This window comes from Solea senegalensis, linkage group LG13 (genome assembly GCF_019176455.1).
Source record: "Solea senegalensis isolate Sse05_10M linkage group LG13, IFAPA_SoseM_1, whole genome shotgun sequence".
NCBI lineage: Eukaryota > Metazoa > Chordata > Actinopteri > Pleuronectiformes > Soleidae > Solea > Solea senegalensis.
In genome coordinates, this window is record NC_058033.1 from 2,082,036 (window position 1) to 2,105,654 (window position 23,619).

At 39.2% G+C, this 23,619-nt stretch overlaps 3 protein-coding genes across 3 annotated transcripts; 1 reads left to right on the forward strand and 2 right to left on the reverse strand.

Moving 5' to 3' along the window:
- Positions 1-634: 634 nt before the first annotated feature.
- LOC122780151 (transmembrane gamma-carboxyglutamic acid protein 3) lies at positions 635-8,387 on the reverse strand. Its single transcript, XM_044042968.1, has 4 exons — positions 8,316-8,387; positions 6,410-6,458; positions 5,844-6,004; positions 635-4,583 (listed from the first exon to the last, which is right to left on the reverse strand). The coding sequence occupies exons 2-4, from the start codon at positions 6,417-6,419 to the stop codon at positions 4,032-4,034; spliced, it is 723 nt and encodes a 240-aa protein (XP_043898903.1). The 5' UTR covers positions 6,420-6,458; positions 8,316-8,387; the 3' UTR covers positions 635-4,031.
- Positions 8,388-9,648: 1,261 nt separating this feature from the next.
- On the reverse strand, positions 9,649-12,547 carry ripply1 (ripply transcriptional repressor 1). Its single transcript, XM_044042609.1, has 4 exons — positions 12,223-12,547; positions 11,140-11,218; positions 10,890-10,963; positions 9,649-10,432 (listed from the first exon to the last, which is right to left on the reverse strand). The coding sequence occupies exons 1-4, from the start codon at positions 12,318-12,320 to the stop codon at positions 10,216-10,218; spliced, it is 468 nt and encodes a 155-aa protein (XP_043898544.1). The 5' UTR covers positions 12,321-12,547; the 3' UTR covers positions 9,649-10,215.
- Positions 12,548-17,978: 5,431 nt separating this feature from the next.
- smfn (small fragment nuclease) lies at positions 17,979-21,502 on the forward strand. The gene is made up of 7 exons (XM_044041372.1): positions 17,979-18,275; positions 18,715-18,798; positions 18,885-18,962; positions 19,669-19,780; positions 19,911-20,019; positions 20,498-20,551; positions 21,064-21,502. The coding sequence occupies exons 1-7, from the start codon at positions 18,000-18,002 to the stop codon at positions 21,179-21,181; spliced, it is 831 nt and encodes a 276-aa protein (XP_043897307.1). The 5' UTR covers positions 17,979-17,999; the 3' UTR covers positions 21,182-21,502.
- Positions 21,503-23,619: the final 2,117 nt, after the last annotated feature.

Sequence of the window (23,619 nt, forward strand, 5' to 3'; positions counted from 1 at the left end):
ACTTTTGACAAATTGTTAAACCATTTTAAATTAACATATGTGTACAGAAGAGATTAGAGCCACATGTAAAAAAAAACCAACAACCCCAAAATTCGTAAACAAAATAAAGAAATTAATTAAACAGACTTCTGAGATTATTTTCCCTCACAAATATGGCTTTTTATTTTATTTTATTTTTTTTTATTTTGTTTACAAAAACAATTTCACATGTGGGCCTATTCCTCATTTCTCTCTAATTATTTTGTTTCGCTTCCCCTCAGCTACAAAACAAATGTTGCTCTACTGCCATCTTGTGGCGTGTTTCAACTCCTACACCTAAATCCCAAGAACAAAAGTCTGAAAACGGACTCAAACCCTGAATAAATAATCACATATACAATTAAAAAATATTAATAATTTGCAAACATTGAAATTTAAAAAAATAAATGCAACAATGGTAGGAACAAGTGCAACAATAATCTCCATGTTACTTTTTGTTTATGAAGTGAACTACATTATATCACAATGTAAATATTCTACATCAGCTCATGTGTACGGCTTTGACAAAGCTTTAACAAAGCAGAGCAGCCATGCACGATATGCAAGAAATTGATTTAGTACAAGAGGTTGAGACAAAAACACACTTCTGCATGTATTTTGGTGGAAAGAATCACTTTTATATGAAACATACATGATTAAATATATCATTAGTCACTTTTCCCCAACAGTGTTTCTTCCTGGGAAGTGATCAAACAAAAGCCTGTGTGAAACAGCTGCAGGCTGTAAGTGAGGCAGTGAAGAACTTTAGCACAGGATACAAAATTAAGCCACTGGTGCACAAAGTGCACCTTACCAAGATGTAGTGAGGTAAAAGTCCACTCATATATGCAACAAATTTATCACAAGAACCTCACTCTGCAAAACAGAAATAGAAACCTGACTACCAGACCCTTTAATCAGCCCATTGGTCAGGTCACATGTCTTATACTGTACAAGTGTTCAGGCCTGGTCAGGTCTAGATATGATTTAGAGATATTTGTTGGCAACAAAGCTGAACTGGAAACATACGGGAGATAATCTTATCCTCTAATTTAGCAACTTTGGTTAAACTTTTTAAATACACTATCTTGTTTTACATTCGATATGTGTGCACAGTATATATGAATAGGATGGCAAGTCGTGTGTGCTGATGTGTGGCAGATGCTGACCATGGCACTGGGTTTTCTAACTGTGTTCAGACACGAACTGCAGATTATGTCAAAAATCTGGGTGAGGTCTGCAGTTTGGTGCATGTCTGAAAGCAGCTATAGTGTTTTCCACACACTGGTTCCCATCATCTACTTTCTCACACTTTCTGGCAAGTTACATTATAATTTTATAAGACCTAAAGACTTTAATTTGCATCAAAAGTGTGAAAACAAATGCACAAAAACACCATTTGAACATGAAACCAGCTTTTACACATATAAATCATACATTATTTAAAATCATCTAGACCTTTCAGGGAGCTGGTTCTTAAACAGATGTCATCAGTGACCCATATTTATTCTATCAGGTTTAATTTTATCTTCTGAATCAGTCTCCTTGAAGGCAACAACCAAACAACACACTCAAAGAAACTCCCACTCACACGTTGACACTTGGCATAACATTTGTAAACATTAAAGAGTCCTTCAAACGACTAAAAAGCTGAACATTTGATTATTTCACCACCAAGTGCTGAAAAACTGCTCTTCAACAACCGTCAGCCTGAAGGTCACATCTCCAGTGATGCTACACTGTGTCTCCGACCTTGCCTTGATTGTTTCCAGTCTCCGCACAACAACTATAGCGTCACAGTAACTGCACCATTTAAAACGTAACAATTGTAGTCAGAGTTGTGTTTTAAAAGCAAAACAATGACATTCACTGATCACCTCGTCCTGCAAACAGGAACACAGGCGCTTTATGAGTGTAGCATGCTTATCGTGAGCGTACATAAAGATGTTTATGTATAAAGTACATGCATTCAAATACTGAGTACATACTAGGAAGATGATATATTAGTAGTATGCAGCAGAAAGTCAACATTTTCCTGCAAGTGCCTACTTAAAATCAATCAACCTCTGCTACACACACAGAATATTGATTGTACACGTGTGAATAGTGTGTATTTGTGAAGCTGTGTTTCTTGTGGCAGTGTGTACTGTATGTTTTCTTCAAGAAGCAGGACAACGGGTAAATATTTTCTGAAAAGAGAACGATTCTTTGTGGTCTAGGTCCAGGCGTGTTCTTATAGTAAACAGGAGTGTAATACGCTACATTAGTTTAGAGGACAGAATGATACTCTTCAGGTCTGCCTTGCAATTATACTGATTATTTTCTTCATTAACAATAGCCCAAAACCCAAATATTAAAATTACACCAATACAAAACAATAAAAAGCATCTAATCTGCACAGCTGGGGCAGACATTTGGTAATTTTGCAGCTTCATCACTAATTGGTAATGTGATTATTAAAGCTAAACATTTCTATTTTTTTCATTTTACTTAAACAGATTAACCAAAACAAAAACAAAGGAATAGGGAGGCTGGTCTGTGGCAAGAAAAAGTGTCCCTAGTTTTAACGTATTTATACAAAGCCCCTGTCTTAAACTGCAGGAAATAAGGCCTGTACAGAGTAGATATCAGTTTGGTCCACACATAGATTTATATAGAAAGTACTGAGACAAAGCACATTTGGCAACGGATAAACTCCCACCTGTTTGGCACAGCAGGGGAGCAGAAGTCATTACTAAGGAGATTCAGTCCACACACATTTTTACCCAAAGCAACAGAACCTGGTTCATCACCACGAGGCCACAGCAGATGAAAGAAGTTAACTGTCTAACATGACGGGATTCACAGTGAAATACAGGGATTTACTCTCAGAGACAGAGCTTTTCTACAAACACTGTAACAAAGTACACAGTCAGTAGTTTAAGTATCAAAAATGTGAGCATAGTCTTGTTCGTGGTCGAATGATAGGAGGTGAATTTAAAGCCCTGCTGGCTTTCCATTCAACTTTCTATGGAAATCTGGATATAAACAACAATGAACAGCAAACAAAACAGGAAATTATCCATTTAACAACTTTGGCTTGGACTCCAAATACTCTCACTACTGACTACGTACAGTAAATCCAGTCTGTAGAGTCACACACCAGCCTGGTCTCTGAGGAAACTTTGCTGTTTTACGTTTCTGCAAAACATGGAAAAGTTACCTTTGTACATTGTGTACAGAAAACAACATGTTTAATTAAACATCGGGCTGGAGGATGTTTTGGCTTCCCTCTTGGTAGCTGTTAGATGTAGTTGATGTTTATATACAGTCACTGGGCTGCACGCAAAATGTCTGCCATTTACAGTGTGCTGCAGCAAAATGAGGAGCAAAATAAATGAAGTGCCTGACGTGACTGTGAACAAAATCCAGTGTGACTTAAGGTTGCAACCACAGCCGTGTTTTCATTGAACGGTTCAGTATGGTACAGTCACAGTACCAAAATAACCAGCCCCTTTCATTCCATTATTTTTGCACCCTTCCTTTGGTGTACCGGAGTAAAGTGGTATGGTACAGTCCAATGATTTCCTGTTATTCTCACACAAAACGTGACGTCCTGTTGAGACAAACAGCAACAAACCGAGCAGGAAAAGAGAACTCTCGATGTCCTCCATTTTTGTCTGTTGTCACTCACATGAAAAGGTCCTGTTCTCAGTCAAAACCCAAGCCTGACCCAGGGCTATACCATTACAGACCATACCGTCGTAGGACGTCACGCTATGTATCTCGCTGACACGGCCATCAGGCACAGCCGACACCGCGTCTACCATGAAAAGCTACTGTTCTCAGTCAAAACACAAGCCTGACCCGGGGCTTTACCATTCCAAACTATACTGTAGCAAACCAAACCGTACCATGTTGGAAACACAGCACAGGAGTCAAACAAAAGTGTTTTATGGTGCCGAAAAACAACAAATAACATGGGTGTCACCAACCAGCAGTCAGCATTGGCCTCATTCAGATGCATAAGGAGATCATTTCTCCTTTATTATCTCCTCATATTTGGGTGGAGGGTCACTGTATGAAGGTGCTGAGGTCTCATCACCACTGCTCTCCAGGTGTCCCGTCACCTCTTCATAAGATGGAGGTGGCGTGGCACCAGATAACCGAGAGGCCACCGACATGGAGGAGTCCTGGACATAGAGGCCGTGTGTGTTCTGCTGGTGAAGGCCTTGTGATTCCATCTGGGAACCTCCTCCTCGCTCAGCACCGCTCACAACTACAGTGGGATGTGAGCTGGACTCGTGGTGAGAGCTTTCATTGTGTGAAACTGTTTCCCTGTAAACGAGAATTCGCGGCAGGCTGCGGGTGCTGCGGTTGTTGGCCAAGTAGCGGTTTTGGGTGTAGGCGGGTCTTCGACGGGTGGCCTTCTGAAGCTGGCACCTCCAGAGGATGAAGAGGCCAATGATGATGAGCAGGGCCACGCCCAGCAGAGGAACCACCATGTAGACTGTGTCAGCGCGCTCAGAGCGACCCTCGTTGTTACTGCTCACTGTGTAGGCACCACGGGTTTTCCAAAACTCCATCTGGCAGGGGATAAAGACAGTTTTCAGTTTTTAGTCTATCATAAAATCATATCACACAAATGGTGGAACTGGTATGTTGTACCACACAGTTTAATTTTCTTTTTTCACATGACTAGCCTCCTCCTGACCAGACTAGACGCTCAGCGGCCCCCAGGTTATTTGAGTTTGAGACACCTGATTTAAATGCTGCCTTAGAGGTGAACTTAGCGAAATTAGCACCAAGGGGAAAAACTGTTAACAGAAATGAAGGATCTGCAATGTTCAATCGTCATAACATTATAGAAAATGTAACTAAATACAAACGGGCAAAACTGTGTGTGGAGGGAAAGCAGGAAAGTTGCAATGTCTTCTATTAGATTACCAAATAAGTCCATCACTAAAGCTTAACAAGTTATTTACAGAGGAGGACAAATCAATCACTGTAATTGTCCCTATGGTTATAATGCAGTTTTATCAAGAGTTTAGTGACGATAAATCTCCTTTACTGTTGATAGGCATCATGTTTCCTCCTGTTTAATTATTCTCCCATTACATTAATTCATACAACGATTGCAGCAGCTATCTACACTATCCAATTTCCACTGGCAAAATTGGATAATAAAATACTCATCAACTACTGACACTGAGATATTGGAAAGCTGATAGAAATACAAAATAGATGTTCTTCTGATAAATAAAAGAAAACTACTCAATATTAGTTGTAAAAAAAAACATCTTCCATGTCCTGAACTGAAGACTGAAAATGTTTTCAATCTTAACTCCAAATTTCTTTACTCCACATTTTTTCACATGTTCTCAGCCACTATTTTCTAACATATAAAACGTGTGAATAGCAGAATCTCTGCATTCGCTTTAGTCTGTCTTTAACTTCACAGCCACCATAAAGTGAACCTCTATTAGCTCTCAAAATTCACCACTCATGAACTCCTTTCCTTTTACGATGTCGTAAATAAGACACGAGGCATGGACATTTCGTAAACACAACCTAATTTGAAGGCACCAAAAACGTCAAATACCCGCGTGTAGCTCAAAGACGTTTACTTTAACTTGGTTGCAAGACAGCGAGTCATCATTAGCCTTTTTTTGCCCTTGTCTAGATGTAAATGCACTGGCTGTTGTATGGCTTTTATTACCACAGTTATCTCACAACATGAGGCAATATAGTGGCACTACAGAGACCACTCTCTCTACCCCAGCAGTCACTACACTGAAATCACACAACCATAAATAATGGAGGAGTGCTATAAAAATCTGGCTCACCGTTCTCTCTTTGTTCTCAAACACTTCATTGGCCTCCTCAAAGCTGCAGCTCTCCTCACCACACTCCCTCTCAATGTTGCCTTGTCTCAGCTCCTCCAGGTAGCCATTGGCTCGAGGGAAACGCTTCAGGACCGAGTGAGCATCCCTACCATCAAGGAACGCTACAACGCAGAAGTGAGACAAAATCACACGTTCACACAAACGTACAATGTCACTCAACAGTTGTTTATGAACTAGAGAAGGCCGTGAGCGTTAGTGAAAGTAATGCAGGGTTCACAGCTTGTTAAGCTAAAAGGAGTAACTACAGAGATGCATTCAAAGAGCCTGGTAAATTTCATCGTTTTTTGCAGGATCTACAGCATGTTGAGCTTAGAGGAGCAGCTTCTAAATTCATTCAAGAAACCTCTTAAATGAAATCACTTCAGCAAACACACATGAGGTCCACTCACTAAATTCAATCTTTTTTTTTTATAAATGCAATCTTTTTAATATATTTCTAATAGTCTAATTGATTGATTTATTATGAACTATTGTGACCATTGGTTGTGTGTATTGTGCTCACCTACCTGCAGCCATGCTCCTGCCCTGTTATTCACACACTGACGAGGCACAGACCTGCAGGGAAAACACAGCACATTAGACTCAAGACACTTTTCACTCTATTCCAGAAGTTCATAGTTCCTGTCTGAGCTTCAGGAGGCATTTGCCTTTGTATAGAATTTTTTAACTGATGTTACAAATAAACAAGGTTATTGTGGATAATTGACGTTTCAGTCCACTAGATGGTGCAAGTGCTCACTCTCAGTGGAGCTGTTGTGGGACTATATTGATATGGTTTATCGATCAGTGGTTGGTTTTGTCTTTTCTTGAAGTCCTTTGAATATTTTCCTGTTTTACAACCGTTGTTTTAGTGTCTGTAACTGTATAAGAACTGTGTATATTTTCATTGTACTATAAATAAAATAATAGTAAAATAAAATAAAAAATGTATTATTATTATTGTTGTATGATTTTGCAAATACTAAGTGTTTTGCAATATTAATATTATAATACAGCCATTACCCATTCTACCTCTCAAATGTTGAAATTGTGTCTATGATTAGATTTTAAAAAATGTCTATTGTCTATGTAAATTATGTCAAGGTACTTGAAAGGCAGAAACCTTACAATGTTATAGAGAGAAGAGGAGAAGAGAAACACAACAGTTCCCACAACGAGTAAAGAAGAAGAGAGGTGGGTGACCTGGGGACGGGAAATATAAATAATAAAAATATAAATCATTTTTAAGAGGAAATGAATCAATTATCAAAATAGTTGACAATTATTTTACTGATTTATTGATGAATCATTGCAGTCCTATATTTGAGCCCCTGTCCCTCTGACCTTCTATGCATGCCCCTGACCTGAATCAATCCACAACACCTCAATTTACTGTTCTTCAGCGAGTTTTCTTCAGGAGTTTCAGCGGTTTAGCTTTTGTAAGAGAGAAGATGTTGCGGTGGTGTTGTGTTGGTCAGTCTCCACCAAGTTACAATAAATATGTGGTTTGCTATACATTTATTCAATTAAAATAAATGCAGTTCATAGATTTAATAGATGTAAAACCAATGGTGTCGTCCCCCATGAATTACATTTAGTTTAGGTTGTATTTTTTTTCCAGGTCAAGGTTTTCCAATCTAATTTGAACAAGTGGGGTGACTCATGTTTAGGGAATAAAGTGGAGCTGCAACATGTTCTATATTCAAACGTATTAAAGGGCTAGCTTTTCCTTACAAGTCTTGCTGTAGTGCAGTTTGAGTGAGTTTGTCCTCTTTCAATAAGACATGCTTGTGTCATATTGTCCTCGCACCCGTCTGTGTCAAATGTCTACAGTACATGAATATATGGAATATAATGACTACATGCTGCGTACATGTGTCCTTCAGTGTTGAGACATTATTCACCAAATGTAAAAATACCCCCAGGAACAACATAGGCTTCTATAAATATAGATGGAGAGGGTGGGGTGGGGGTTGGTTTCCATAGCAACTGAGACAAAGATAGGGGAGGCTCTGAATTCAGAATAGCCTGAATAATTAGGATACAGAGGGACAACTGTTTTACACCGGATGTCAAATAGCCCTATTTAAAAATCTTTGACTCACACACACACACACAACACACACAACACACACACACGAATCCTTTTCTTCAACTGTAAAACAACATACTGCACATTTATTCCGTCGATAAACATTTATCTGTAACAACAAAAAACAGGACTTTAATGGACTAATAGAGACAGAGGGCTTCTTTGACATGCCAACACGGTATGACTGCTTTTATAACTGCTTGTGAAAAATTCATTGTCACGACCGTTATGATCCTCTTAAGTGACAAAAGTCGCCATTTTGTAAACGGCTGCATTTAAAAACAGGTACGTCTGTTTGTTCAATGGCGGCATATATCTTTTAAAATAAAAATCTTCCTTACCTTCATTCCGTTTGATAAAGGCCTTTCCTTTTCCATCGTGGACTCCAGGGAACTCCCACACGAGTCACTACCCACTGAGCGTGATTCATGCGCCCGCGAGCCTATAGGAGACGAGGAATCCCTACGACTGACCAATCACCGCCGCCCTGAATGTCGACATGCTGGGAAGAAGGGCGGGACTAAAGTAGAAAGTAAAAAAAAAAAACGTCAACGACAGAGAGGTGAAGGAGTGGCACGTGCAGCAAGTCATTCTTAAAGGGACAACCTGCCGTGGTGACTCACAGAGACACTGTGTTTGTGTATTTGTTTTCTCTTTTGGACCTTTTCTGGGACAGACACTGACCCAGTCCTCGTGAGGAAGAACCTCATTTCTACTACTTAAGTTTAGGTTAAGGTTAGAGTTAGAATGTAACACATTACAAATACTTAGTTACTGTACCTACAAAATTCATGAATGTGTACTTAACTTTTTATCCACTACATTTCCTCTAACTGTCTTTGTTGCTTGTAACTACCAAATAAAATCAGAAGAAGAGTTGGTAATGGTCTGTATTTATACAGAGCTTCACTATCATTTTGCCATGAAGCCATTCACACGCTACAGCATGAGGTTAACATTAACATGTGTAGACTAGCAGGGCCAGGAATTTAACCTGCAACCTCCCAAGACAACGTGTGCTACCACTGAGCTACTATGGCTCAATCCCAACTCCTCACATTTTTAATACTTTTACTTCTAAAACTTAAGTACATTTTATATCAGAAAATGACTTAAGTACAGTAAATGTCACATACTTCAAGACTTACTGTTGGTTATGGTTAAGATTAGAGATAGCACTCTTTGTTAAGCTGTCCAAATGAACGGAAGTAACTGTAAGTCCTTAAAAGGACATCTGTGTGTAGATTGTCAGGATACATTTTAATTTAAATCTTTGTGGCTGGTCCTTTTGAGGGCTAAAATGTGGTTTTGAAATGTAGGGTTAGCGTTGTTGTTTTTTTTGGTTGGGGTAAGGGTTTGGGATTTAGGGATTTAGTTGTGACAGTTAAGGTTAAGATAACAGAATAGGGAATGCATTAAATATATATATATACACTTGGTCTGAAAAATGTTACCCTGCTTTATAAAAATGTTTGTGTGCTTTGTTTCCTTTTTGGCATCATTTCTGGAATAAACACTAAGTCTTCATTGGGACTAAAACCTGGCATATCCTCATTTCCTTGTAGTAATTATTAATTAAGGTTGTGAATTGTGGTTAAGGTTAGAAATGTGCAAGAACTCTTGTGGCAGATCATCAAAAAAGTGGCAAATAGAGAAGCACAATTTAGTCCCAAAAAAAGTTGTTTTATTCTTTTTCATAAAATCTCAGTTTGGGCAAGGTTTACACAGATGCACAGAATATAAAAATAAATCAAAAATAAATTTCTCTATGTACAGGTTATGCGCTATATACATTATAAATTAGAAATGAGTGTGCATTACATTCTTTCTATACACATAGGCAAAGATCCGACCCTGAGATTGACTGTAAACAGATGACATGAAGCCTGGCTTTCCTTTCTCACCAAACATATCACATTGCAGATACTGCAAACCACTTCACTAATAGTGTGCAGTAACACACAGAAAATTAACAGTACAATTTCTACTCTCCGTAAGTCTTAAGGTTTGTCTTAGTGATAAACATCATTCAATGGCCTTTGAGTGTCACAGTGGTTGGAGATATGACAGAATACACATCTCTAAACACATTTCAACCTTGAGGAATGTGGATTATCTCTCACTTATGTGACATTTGCTTAGCTGTTACCATCTATCAGGTAAGTTTGTATGAACGAAACAATTCTCAAGTCTCTCCACTTCTCTCACATTTGAAGACAGAGATGCTCTCATCAGTCATTTTTAGTTGTAGGAGGTGAAATGTGACTGCGGTTTGTGGCACTCTTCATCATCAGAGTTGCCCTCCTCTTCCCAGTCCTCTTCGTCATCATCATCATCCTCATCCTCACAGTCAGACTCGTCATAAAAGCTAATGGTTGCCTGTACAGGGAAGTTCCTCAGTAATGCCTCTCCGTCACTGTACAGATAGTCAAATGACTTGGTTCTGGGCCAGAAGAGTCTGTTTGTACGAAAGAAAAGAGCTCATGTTAACATTCAGGTGCCTATCAAAACACATGCTGTCACTGTACAAGCAAAAATGAGATAACAAGAACTATCTTAAGCCTCACTTCCACCATAGTGGCAAAGTGCAGTTCAGTGCATTGCGGTGTGGTCCAGCATTTCATGTTCTCTCTTCTTGGTATGAAGACATGCTCTGTTTGTGTTTGAGAGAAGGCAGAACGGAAAAACAATGTTTTTCCCTCCTGTTCCACAAAAGTGACGATTCTATTACTACTAACAAAAGTGTTCCAAAATTGGGGACGATGATTTTTCTCAAAGTCTGACAATGTAAATAATTGCTGAGCTGCACAGGTGGAAATAGGGCTCTGGATAGAAAACCTGGCAAAAGTGAAAGTGCTCTGTGTTGTGGATGCATGCTTATAAGAATGAACATATGTAGAAAGAGAGATGCTGACCTGACGGGATGCTGGAAGGACTGAGATTTCCCACTTATCATCGAACAACCTGGCACCGTGGGTCTGGAGTAAGGCTGAGGAGTCAGAGACAAAGACTGTGAGTACAACAGTATATGCAACATGCTATAACATGTTATGTGGCATGTTATAGCAGCAAAAGCACAAGTGTAGCTCAAAAAAGCTTTAAAAAAGGCTCTGTGCTAACAAAACACCAAAAGGAGAATCTGTATGTTAAAGTGTTGGAACTTACACAGGACAGTTTGCTCCGTGGGCACCGCGCAGGACCGTCCCTGTTGCTGGATAACCATGGTCTCCACAGTGAGGTCTGACTAAAGACAGAGAAAGGAAATGTAATCAGAACAATCCACAAGAAACAATTGCTTGGGAGCCCCTGAAAACAGAGTACTAACTATTGTAGGCTTCCTGCACGAGGAAAATATGGATGTGGTGATGCATAATTGAATACCATAAAAAAAACTGATGGGATCATTTTCTGAAATTGTCCAGAGCGGCTATGTGAGAATGTCTGCCAAACGTCTGTCTGGACTCCTGCCAGCACCTTAATCAGTCAAATTTCTGGATTTTGGACAATGTCCTGCTGTTGTGAACTCGTCTGACTGTCCAGTTTCCAGTGGTGTTCATTATATGAATGGAAAAGCGTTTTCCCATATGAACTCCAGGAAACTCTCCATGGAAAGACAACTTTAGAGATACATTCCAACAACTAGAAGAAGTATGGGCTCTTGAGTGGGGATTGATTGAGTTTGATGTGCTCTCTCCCCTCAGAACCAGTTTGCCCCACATTTCCGTGTCATTATTGAAGTTCCCTACTGCCCCTACATGACAGTGTCCCAAACAGTGTCCTCAGAAGAAATTATATTCATATAGAAAATGCTCAGTAATAGAAAGTGATGCTGGGCTGTAAATGATGTCCCTGTATATGTATACATAGGTGTGAAAATGTGGGAAATTATATACTCAAGTGCCTTTCCCACTGGTGTGTGCGCAGTAGGTGCCCCTTTTAATTTTCACCCCTGCCCTTCCCAATGTCTGTGCATGGCCCTGCTTCCTGGGGTCAAAGTGAATTTTGGATAAAAAATATGAATTTAGGCCTTAATGAACCCAGTTAAACACCAAAACTAATGTCTGGAGTTCAGTTAACAACAGCATTCGTGAAGCTATGTCAACAGCTACTGTCGCCTAGCAACCATTTGGTTTAGCTAGGTAGCCGTTTTGGCTAGGCATTCTTCCACAGCATAAATGAGCCACCGTGTTAAACCGGTAAAAAGAACCACAAAACCATAATAATGAATAGTTAACTGTGTCCAGTTACCTGTTATTCGTGTCCGAGCTGCTGCTCACTGTCTGCGGCCGCGACCGAGACACTGCGCCGAGGGTCGCCGGCTGGACGAGCACGCACGCGGAACTCATTCTCTGAGCACAAATTAACCAGCAAAAAGGTGCAAAATAGTGTATAAATGTGTTGGTTATTGCAATCCTCGCGTGTGGAAGAAGCGTAGGTCTGTTCCGTCTCACGCTGGACCGCGGCTGTGGAAGAGTCTCTGTCCTGAGGTGGAGAAAGAGTGTGTGGCGACGATGGCAGAGTGAGGGGTTTATAAAGCCGAGGTGGTCACTCACAGAGGGGGCGGGTCTGCTGCAACCAGAGGGGGAGGAGGGCGAGGAGGAGGAGGAGCAGACCCCAACCCCCGGGTCTACGTGCTGATACATGACAAATGATTTTAATGAAGAAACATGTGAGTGAATGGTAGTCGTAAGTTCATGCCATCCTTTAAAGACAGTGCAGATAAAAGCCGTTTTCAAACACAGTGACATAAACTACAAACATCGAGATGAGTTAAAATGTTTAAAAAAGTAAAAACTGAATAAAAACGTAGGTAGATTAACGATGGCACGGTTTTGTAGAATAGTCAGTGGTTAAAGGCAATTTAAAAACAGCCTTTGCTGTGATTTTCGGAGCCCACACACAACAAATGCCTAGTTTTAAGATGCATGTTTACTATAATATATTCTGAGAATAAAGTTGTGATTTAATTCTCAAACATATTAACAACACTTAGAATCTCGCAGAAATAGCATTAAAATTGGCCATCTTTTTAAAAAACGGTAACTATATTCTTCTCATTTCGGTGTTGCACTTTGTAGACGGTCCAATGATGAAAACAATTTACAAAGCTTAATTTCGACTTTGTCCGCGACATATTTTCCTCAAACTCGATCTTTGCTCCGTCTACTGGCGCAGATGACGATTATTTGACAGATGGAATTTGTGTTTGCCGAGGTAAATTCCTCTTATTTGGCCCATTATCTGGCCCATTTGTGCCTTTTGCGCCCATGTGTGACTGAGCGCTCAGCGGGCGTCACGTGGCCCCTGCTGGTCCCTGACAGCTCTGTGTGACCCGCATGAGAAGAGCCATTAGAGGCCATTAGAGCAGGCGACCAGTGACGATTCTCACACCCGCTATAATGGGCTGCACACGCATGCAAGTATAAGTGATGATGCCAGTCAAGGCTGTTCATGTCCTGAAAATAAAAATAAACTTGATACATATTGCAGGTTAAAGAAGTGATTGGTTTTCATAAAGACAGAAAGAAAAAGTGTGTTTGTGTGTGTGTGATTATGGCTTTCTGAGGGTCAGAATCAGCATTTAGTCCTCACTTACTTATAATGCTCTACAACCATGGTTCTCAAACTGTGGTACATACCAGAGCTGTTATTATAAATAATATATTATAAAGCAAAAAAACAATAAATACATAAATAATAAATAATAGTACTTCTTAGAGTCAACTTATCTCTCGCTCCATCTTAATCTAATTTCACTGCACCAGCGTGTGAAGTATGTGAGGAAGAGGAGGATGACGAGAGAGCAAATGATCTTATTGGGAATAAATCTGCCTCCTGTGAAAAGTCTGTCTTTGCGCTTTGCCTATTTACACCAACATTGGCAATAATGGTGTCACACTGAATTAAAGGAGGCCTTTTGAGGATTGTAATCTGTGCTAGGTTAAAGATCAGGGTTTAGCATTTAGTCCTCACTTACAAGACTCGTATTTGCTACCTTCCAGGACCTTTTCTGACATAAAATCTGACTTGTCGGAACCAGTAGTCCTCATGGGGACCAAAACCTAGTCCTAATGAGGCACAAACTTGTTTCTGAGGAACTGGATAAGTTTTGTGTTATGATATGAACCGAGGTTTGGATAAATTAATTCAAGTCCACGTAGAGAGGCTAGAATTACACACACACACACAAACAAACAAACCTGTGTGTCACTCATGTGCAGCTTCTAGTATAAACAGCGCAGCACCGCAGGGTGGTGAGAAATCTCAAGCCCCCAGGTTGTCTGTCAAAACAGTGAGGAGAAAAGTTAGACACCATCTGTGTGAGAGGCGGCAGGAGGCAGCAGTAAACTAATTAACAAGAGAAAATTAGATTGAGATTAGAAAAACACACAGACACACTCGCAGCACATGTGCCACAAACTCTGTGTATCCCTGTATGGGTATGACATTCACACAGCTGTTTGTGATTCAACTCCTCTTCACCTCACACTTACTGTCGTCTGTCTCATCCACTTTTTAGTACATTTTAGTATTTTCCACTACTTTGAATACAGTCATTTATGCAACGGCCCTTTAACAAGACATCAGTAATTAGCACATATAGACAGTGACCATTGTTTTTAACAGCAGTGCACTTTCTGTGCTTATTTGAAATGTTTTGATTTCCCAAAGTCCAACAATTTGTATGCTTTACTTCTGTACTGTTGCCATTATTTCTCATGTTGGTGAGTTTCTCACGACTGCCCAACAAAAGAAGTTATTAAAAAAAGAAAGAAAAATGGCACTTTTCCACTACCTAGTCCTGGCACAGCTCGACTGTGCTTTTCCATAGCGATAGTACCTCGTACTTGGTTCCAAGCGAGCTGAGCCGATACAATGTGACGTCATCAGACTGCCGTCCGCTGATGTCACTGGAAGAGGCATGAGACAAGAATCAAACTGAACAATGCCGGACTGTAGATCAATTAAAAAAGACATAAAAAATCCTGAAAATGTGAGTTAATCTTCAACATTTAGCACAGAAATGTCTAAAATCTCAATATTTAACAGAGGAGTCTAGTGTATTTAGCGACCACACTGCTGAAAACCTGCAATCGCGAGGGGCGAGCCGCATCACAACCACTGCTGATGTATGTAAGTCTGTGCTCCGGTCATGCAGGAAGTACTGAACAGATCTTTTTAATTAACTGATTCTAACGATTCAGTAGTAGTTGTGGGTAACTGGTGAGCTCTCACAGTCTTGGTGCATTTCATTTTCATCAGGAATTGGATCAGAACTGGATGTGAAGTCACCTCCGTAGGCTAGTCGATGTTTGTAAAGCCAGCTGATAATGACGCCATACACCTACACAGTTTGACTGATTTACTGTGAAACAAATATGACAGACCTGCATTGTGTCAAGTAAGAGAAGCCAGGGCCAGACCACAAACTCCTTATGTAGTCTGGCCTGAGGGAGTTTCTGAGCAATTTCTGACACAAAGAGCATTAAAGACACAAAAAAACAGCAGTCAGACAAATGTAGAGCCTCTATCAGAGCCTCCTCACAGGATCAGGACCAGAGCACACAACACTCACCGTGGACACTCTGTTCAAACTTCTGCCGTCTGGAAAGAAGTTCAGAAAATTGAAAACTCCTGAACTGGTGACTCACAAAATATGACCAATTTCTTGTACAATATATGCAGTTTTACTGTAATTGCATGCAGTGTGTGCAATTTTTAGGTTTCTATTTTTCTTATTATTTGCACATCGATTCTTCTAGTCTTTATTGTGAGAAAGACGCATATATCATTATACCTGTGTGTATAAGGACAATAAAAACAATTTCATTCATAAACAGATGACATAAAAAGAGTAAGTTTACACATGACAAGAAAAACATTACAAAATATACAAATAAGGAAGCTACAGCAGAAAACTTAAGGGATGAATAAGTCACGTACCTCTTCCCTGGTGTATCACAGTGGAACGGACAGAGATGGTGCAGGAGACACACCCTTAAACACAGGAGCACCCGCTAAATCAGACAAACAGCTGAAAACAATGGGCAGTAAAAAATACATTCTCAGTAATCGCTGATGCTGAACAAGGTTGCACTGTTGCCACAAAAGCAATTTCACTGTACTTGACAGTAAAGTGATAGAATATTGAATCTTACACATAAAAACAGAACAAAAGTGATGAAATGAGTTCAACAAGTAAATCAAATATACTGAAGACTTGTATAAGAACTTAATGCAAATACAGTAAATTTGAATGTATTCCAAATTTCTTTTTCATTCAGACAAATAAATAAATGTTGAACATCTGCAACATCACAGGGAAATGAATGGGTCTAAAAAGACAACTTTAACGTTCAGTTTCCAATTGGAGTGGGAACTACGCCTTATTTACATCACGGTTTCAACTCAGTACAAAACTTTTCAAGCTTTCTGTGTCGGTGTCTGCACATTTGTTATGTGCGTCTTCTCCCTTCTGTTGTCCCAGGTCATGACCAGTCTTTGACTCTGCACCAAATTGGACACCGGCAAAAGTTTGTCCACTCATCCAAATGTTCTCCCTGCTCTCCACAGCACAGGCCTGGAAAGAAAAAACAAGGACTGGTGTCCCTGTGTTTACCCTTCCCTGTGTACTGTGTGTGTGTGTGTGAGGAGGGGGTCACAGTAGTTCACCCCCACTGTTTTAACATTTGCCAACAGCAGAGACAGAGCCTGCTCCCCTCTGCTGAGCGAGGAATGCTGCTTATCAGTGCCCAACTGCTCATTTGTTGTCTCTCTTATTCTTCAGTGAGGTAACAGTTAATCTGATAAAACAAATACAGATAGTACAAACTTTAAAGAAAAAAAACAGAAGAAAAGGGGTTACTATCAGTCCACTATTTATTGGCTACTGCCCATAAACATTTATAGACATTGTGTGTTTGAAACTATTTTAAATTTCAATTTACGGGACAAACAAAAACCTTCATAATTGTAGTTATGTAGTTAGTAATTGGATTTCAGAGTTTTTGTATATTTGAAGTGTTTTAAGCGTTTTTCCAGAGCCATTTAGTCAGTATATTATTTATTTTTTCTCTTTCATTTTGCTGATATATTGGGTTTTCTCCCAGATTGTATTGAAAAGGCAAAAATATGCCTTGAGCTTCAGCCTATTCCTAAAAAACAACAACATTTAAGACATGCAATTTACAGCCTTCAATTATTAATACAAATATTTTCACAGCAAATGGCCTGGTAGATGAATTCCAAAATTTGATAAAATTCAAGAGCAGTTTTAAAACACTAGTAACATCCAGTGGCAAATTTAAGTTACATTTTCAAACCAACACATTTCTTAAATTTGCCATTTTAGTACTATATTAATTTGTTTAGATTAGAGGAAAAAAGGTTAGTAGAAAAAAACAGGTTTCCCCGATGAAGATATATTTGACCCTTTACTACGCTGAGTCATTTTCACTTACTGAAATTAGCAGGGTTGTCACACCCTGAGTGTAAAATGGGCAGAATCTGGAGAGTCTTCTGCTGGTTTACTGTGTAACCACATAAGATGAAAATACCCTTCGGTTTTAATCAAAGAATATATTTTTTAAAAACTTCAAGCAGCCCATGGCCAAGAGGAAAGGAATTGGGCTAGTGACCAGAGGGTTATTGGCTCAAATCCCAGGATTGAATTCTACCTTTTAGGACATTTTTGGCATAAACATTGGCCTTGTCAGGACTAGTAGTCCTCATGGAGACCAAAACCTGGTCCTATCTAAGCACAACCCTAATTTCTGAGGAGCTGGTTAAGTTTGAGACAAATAATTAAATTGTGGTTATGGTTAAGTTTAGAGTTTTGTATTATATGGTTAAGGTAGGGACAAGTGTTGTGTTGCGTTGTGTTGTGGCTTTACAAATGAATGGAGGTCAATGTGTTTGTATGAACTTACTCTCTGTAGGAGCGCGCCCTCGTGTGGATAATGACCATATGAGGTGATGATGTAGTTTTCCTTTTTACGACAGTTCAGATCAGAACAGGGCACAGGATGCCGGTGTGTTTGCGGACCTCTGCATGCTCCCTCTCACTTCTGAAGTTTTTCCGCAGTAACAGTCGTCCGGTTCTCGTCCGTTCTGCCGTAGCGGTCTGTTATTCACACCGCGGTGTTGCGCCGTTCAGCTCCGTAATAAAGTCTTTGAACACTCGAACCGGCACCGGCTTAACGTCCAGATTGGCATTCGGGTTTGACGTTCGTGTGTCTGGGAGAAGAAGCATCATGTCGTCCGCGGCGATGTCCCAGAGAATGGTGTGGGTGGACCTGGAGGCAAGTGACCGAACTGAGACCCCGAAACTCGGCTTTTAGCTGCGACAGACACGCCAAGCTAATGCTAATGTATGAGCTACACAGAGGCTAAAGAGATGATGCTCCGTTATTTACTGAACGGTGTACTTATATACTGCGTGCATATAAATATTTACAAAAAGCTATTTTGTTTGACATTATTAACGTGTATGGATATATATATCACAATATTATTATTTCATTTGTCATTACAGTTATTTTACATGCAACTAAATGATGACCATGCATAATTCCAGTTTAAAATATCTGCAACCTGCAAGACATCTTGGACTAGATCTAATCTAATGTACTTTTACATTTTATCTATAACACATATCCTGTAAATCTGTTTAATTGTTTTGTTCCTAAATGTCCTTTCTCTTTGTTACTGGATGACAATTCCTTTCTTTTTCTTTTTTAGATGACTGGTCTTGACATTGAGAAGGACCAGATCATTGAAATGGCCTGCATCATCACAGACTCTGACTTGAACATTTTGGCCGAGGTAACATAAATCTCAATTACTAACAATGGAATGACCTCACTCTTTTTTTTATCTGTATATTAAACCCATCTGCTCTGGGTCGACAGGGGCCAAACTTGATAATAAAGCAGCCAGACGAGTTGCTGGACGGGATGTCAGAGTGGTGTAAAGAGCATCACGGCGAGGTAAAGTATGGGGTCAGCAGCTGAGAAAAAAAAAGTAACAGACAGTGAGCAGCAAATGGCAAACATTTTACACGTGTGGCCACACCCTAGTTGATGTCAGAGTGTAACCACAACACTGTTTTTGTTTTGAAATGCATCGCATCTGTTCTGTTAAGATAAGATAAAGTATAAAGATAGGATAATGTTTTGAAACACTGCTAAACCTGTTGGAGTTTGAAAACCATCTTAAACTGCACAAGGCTCATTGTTAGTTTCCAAACAGTGCAGTTGTCGTTTGCACGCCCAGTGCCTACAATGCTGTTGCGTTAATCTGTGTGCCCATAGATGTGTTGGCCTTAAAATGAGGTGTGGTCGGGGACATGGTTGGTGCATTGCTATCATGAGGCAGCAGGAAGCCACTGCACAACTGACCGACAAAAACCTGGTCTGAAGTCAAGTGATTCAGACACTGAATAACAACACACAATTGGGCACACCCTAATGCACTCGTGCCACACATTTGAGACCAGATCATGCACTATAGGTTGTCTAAAGTGGGCCCACTATACCTCATTCACATCATCTCTTTTTTTGCTGTTGCAATTTCTTGTACAGACTACCTGCTTTGACTCATCAAGTTATTGTTATATTCTGTCAGCTCACCTGTCCTAATTGTCCTAGACACACAAATGTGTGACTGTAAATAACCAGTGTAATTGTGTCTCAGTCAGGACTGACCAAAGCTGTACAGGACAGTAAAATCACCCTGGAACAGGCAGAGTACGAGTTCCTGTCCTTCGTCAGACAACACACCCCACCAGGACAGTGTCCGCTGGCAGGTGAGCAGCAGCAGCAGCAGCAGCAGCAGCAGCAGCAGCAGCAGCAGCAGCAGCAGCAGCAGCAGCAGCAGCAGAAACACTGTGATATTGTTGAACCTACAGTCATGTATTACTCGTTCTCTCCCTGCAGGTAACTCTGTGCATGCAGACAAAAGGTTCCTGGACAAACACATGCCACAGTTTATGTACCACCTTCATTACCGAATCATTGACGTCAGCACGATCAAGGAGCTTTGCAGGCAAGTCTTTGTGTGTCCGTTAGTGTGCTGTTGTGAAAATGTTTGCTCTTCAGCACAGATTGTATCAGTATATCTGAAAAAGAATTTGAATACTTTCCACATGTGCTCTGTAGGTTGCTGCATGCTGTGGAAACACTCCGTTAACGTGCTAAAAACACATTAACCTACTTTATTTAGCATGTCAAATGGGTACTGTCCCTGCTTATTTGAAACTTGAGTCTAATTTGTTTTTCATACAGGTTTTTTTCCCACACAACTTCATTTCCTGGTGGCTATCAAGATCAATGATTTAAGGAAACTTAATTATCATGGTGGACCATGTAAAAACATGAAAAGAACAAAATGCAGTACTTGCAGGGTCTGGGTTAACAATTATAAAGAGATAAAATAAAGTGACTTTAGCTTCAATTAAAGGATATGTTATACACAGTGCAAGTTGAAATTCATGTGAATTTGTTTTTGTTCTGTTTACTTTCAGACGGTGGTTTCCAGAAGAATACAAGATGGCACCTCATAAGAAAGCCAGCCACAGGTAAACTCAAAGAAAATTAAGATGTACACAAAACCGCTCAGCATGCAGCGTCCTTCTAAATTCTCTGTTTCTTGCAAACAGAGAATTTAAATTCTCCTGTTTCTCATCATTTACAATATTTAAAAATAATTATTTCCTTATTTACAAAGCATTACAGTCTTTTGAAATGATTACATACACACTACAGTTCACTTTAAGAACATGTCATGATTCTGTTTTCTCAGTAACTTAGTGTGTCATTTTTAGACATAAAGAAATGTCTCTTACTTGGCGCTGTACACACTCACAAGCTCCCTCAGTCGGGTCTGATAGTTTTCAGACGAGGGACGCATAATGTTTCATCATTTGTGTCCACTGAGAACAAGCAGAAGCAGAATAACATTACTAATAGTAATAATAATACTTTTAAATATGTAAAGCTAAACACAAACACAAGAAACCTGACATTTTGTTTTCTCTTCAAAATACATTAGAATAACCTTTATTTAAACCTACCTTTTATTCTCCTCCAGGGCCTTGGGCGACATACGAGAGAGTATCAAAGAACTGCAATTCTATAGGACCAACGTCTTCAAAGGTTCGACCGAGAGGAAGTGCAAGGTCTTAGAAAACGGACATGACAGAAGTTAGCGGGCATCGTTGGTGCTATGCAGTCTGTAGAGTTGTGTGAAAAATAGCAAAAACTAATTGATTTTAGTTTGTATTCGTCTTCATCTGCCCATTGATCCTTTGTTCCAGAGTGGTTTAAACTTAAACGTGGAGGTTTCATCAAAGGGAGAAAGTTTATTTAAAAAAAAAAAAAAAAGGTTTAAAAGGGTAAACATTTGACCTTTGCTTGTTTGAATAATAGTTTGTTTTTTTTATGATCGAGACATCTTTAGTCTGGGTCTGATTTTGATTTTCCCTTGTTTTAAAATGAAGCCAAATAAACTCAGCGGTTCCTGAGGAAAAGTTTTTGTCTGTTTGACGTCTTTATTTACAAAAACGCATGCGCATGTGCAGTACCTTCAGGCAAGACAAGTGATTTAGCACATGTTGTATTAAGTGTGTGTGTCAAATACACAGTATATTCTGGACGTGGTGTAACGCAGTGACATTACAAACTGGACTATTGGATATTATTCAGTCTACATTTGCATCAGCACCTGTAAACATGTATTAAACACATGCATAAAAATAAAAGCTGAATTGAGCTGAAGTAAGTGATAAATATGTTATTAGTTTTTAAATAAGTTAACTAATTATTATAATTTATATTGATGTACACATGTGAGTTAAAAAAGAAGACTTGGAACATTCAATCAAGTTTGAATTTGGAACATCTTCATAAATAAGTGATCTGTTATCTGAGTAAAATCTGTTACACAGACACTAAAAATGTGAACTATTTCAAATAAGTGGAAATTAAATTACTCTTCCATGTACTGTCAAGCCTTTAGAAAAAAAGAAAAGTACAGACCTACAGTTCTGTGCAAAGGTTAGGACACTGTTGGCTTTGTTGTTTGCTGCGCTTTCGCAATATTTTGATTCAATATCTTTTTAATTCAGAGATCTGTGGCATTTTGAATGGAATTAATGTGATTATAAGCGAGGTTACTATGAGTTAAACTCGTGGCCTTTTTTCACGGCAGCCATTTTAGACATGTAAAAAAATATTTACCAGACTTGTGCAAGTCCACAATTCTCTTCCTGATATCTTGGCTGATTTCTTTTGACTTTCCCATGATGTTACACAAAGAAGCAGTGTGTTTCAGGTGTGCCTTAAAATACATCCACAGGTGTGTCTCTAATTAACTCAAATGTTGTCAATAAACCTATCAGAAGCTACCAAAGACATGACATCTTCAATTGGGCTTTCCCAAATTGTTTAAAGACATAATAATCTTAGTGTATGTAAACTTCTGACTTTGAAGAAAGTAATAAAAAATTGTCTAAAAAACTCCTTCTCTCATTATTCTGGCATTTAGGTAATAGAAATAATGTTGGTAATCCTAATGGACCTAAACTGGGAGAAGTAATTGTTTGATTTCATGTCAGACAGTGAGAAAAAAAGCATATATGTCTTTTTATATAGTATATCTAAACTTCTGGTTTCAACTGTATATAAGAAATTGTATCACTTTCCCTCATTTGTGATCCACTGCTTACAAAAAACATGGATCCCTGTACAGTCCACAAATGCTGCCACTAGAGGGCGCCACTGTCATGTGACATATGCATTAATAACAAACCTCTCCTGATAGTCCTCCATAGGTTTTGCAGGGATTAAAACACTGGTCACGTAAACTATAGTGGGATGTTCTCAAGCTGTACTGGGATGACACAGAAACCCATGACATATATACACACATATATATATATACATATGTGTGTGTATATATATATATGTGTATATGTGTGTGTATATATATATATGTATATATATATATATATATATATATATATATATATATATATATATAGATAGATATAGATATATATGCACCTGAAATTACTACAATGTGTCTTTATATAGAGCAAGCCTGACTGCTGTATGAGCAGAATCAATATCAATACTGCTGCACTTGACAACTATATGGCATACATTGACCTTGAAACCTCCGACAGTCCATACATTTTTTTTTAAAAAGACCTCGGAACAAGGGCCTTTCTGCGTGGAGTTTGCATGTTTTCTCCGGGGTCTCCGGTTTCCTCACACAGGTCAAAAACCTGCAGAGGTTAATTGGACACTCTAAAATGACAGTAGGTCTGAGTGGATGGTTGTTTGTATCTACAGTATACCGTATGTTGGCCCTGTCAAAACACATTTTAATACCTGGTTTGATGAGCACTCATTTTCATTTTATTCCTAATTGGTTGATGTGATCTTTTTATTAGTAGTGTTTTTATATGAATCACCATGCTTCTTGTAACATGTTTTCCTGTCTTATGTCTATAAGAGAGGAAAAGTGTGTATGAAACATGCAAGCCTGTAAATCTAGGTCAATGTTTCTACTCCACTTCCTCTGCTGAGAAATGGGACTTTCAGACTGAGACAGGTTTATTATCCTTTCATTAACTTCCATGAA

What these genes read in the sequence shown, in the direction of transcription:
- LOC122780151 (XM_044042968.1), bottom strand. An exon ending in TTGAGAACAAAGAGAGAACG is followed by an intron (nt 4,584 to 5,843) that starts GTGAGCCAGATT and finishes ATCCCCTGCCAG; the next exon opens with ATGGAGTTTTGGAAAACCCG.
- ripply1 (XM_044042609.1), bottom strand. Translation starts at nt 12,320, where the DNA reads ATGAGTTCCGCGTGCGTGCTCGTCCAGCCGGCGACCCTCGGCGCAGTG. An exon ending in CACGGAGCAAACTGTCCTGT is followed by an intron (nt 10,964 to 11,139) that starts GTAAGTTCCAAC and finishes CTGACTCCTCAG; the next exon opens with CCTTACTCCAGACCCACGGT. An exon ending in TCCTTCCAGCATCCCGTCAG is followed by an intron (nt 10,433 to 10,889) that starts GTCAGCATCTCT and finishes TCGTACAAACAG; the next exon opens with ACTCTTCTGGCCCAGAACCA.
- smfn (XM_044041372.1), top strand. Translation starts at nt 18,000, where the DNA reads ATGCCGGTGTGTTTGCGGACCTCTGCATGCTCCCTCTCACTTCTGAAG. An exon ending in GTAAAGAGCATCACGGCGAG is followed by an intron (nt 18,963 to 19,668) that starts GTAAAGTATGGG and finishes ATTGTGTCTCAG; the next exon opens with TCAGGACTGACCAAAGCTGT. An exon ending in AGGACAGTGTCCGCTGGCAG is followed by an intron (nt 19,781 to 19,910) that starts GTGAGCAGCAGC and finishes CTCTCCCTGCAG; the next exon opens with GTAACTCTGTGCATGCAGAC.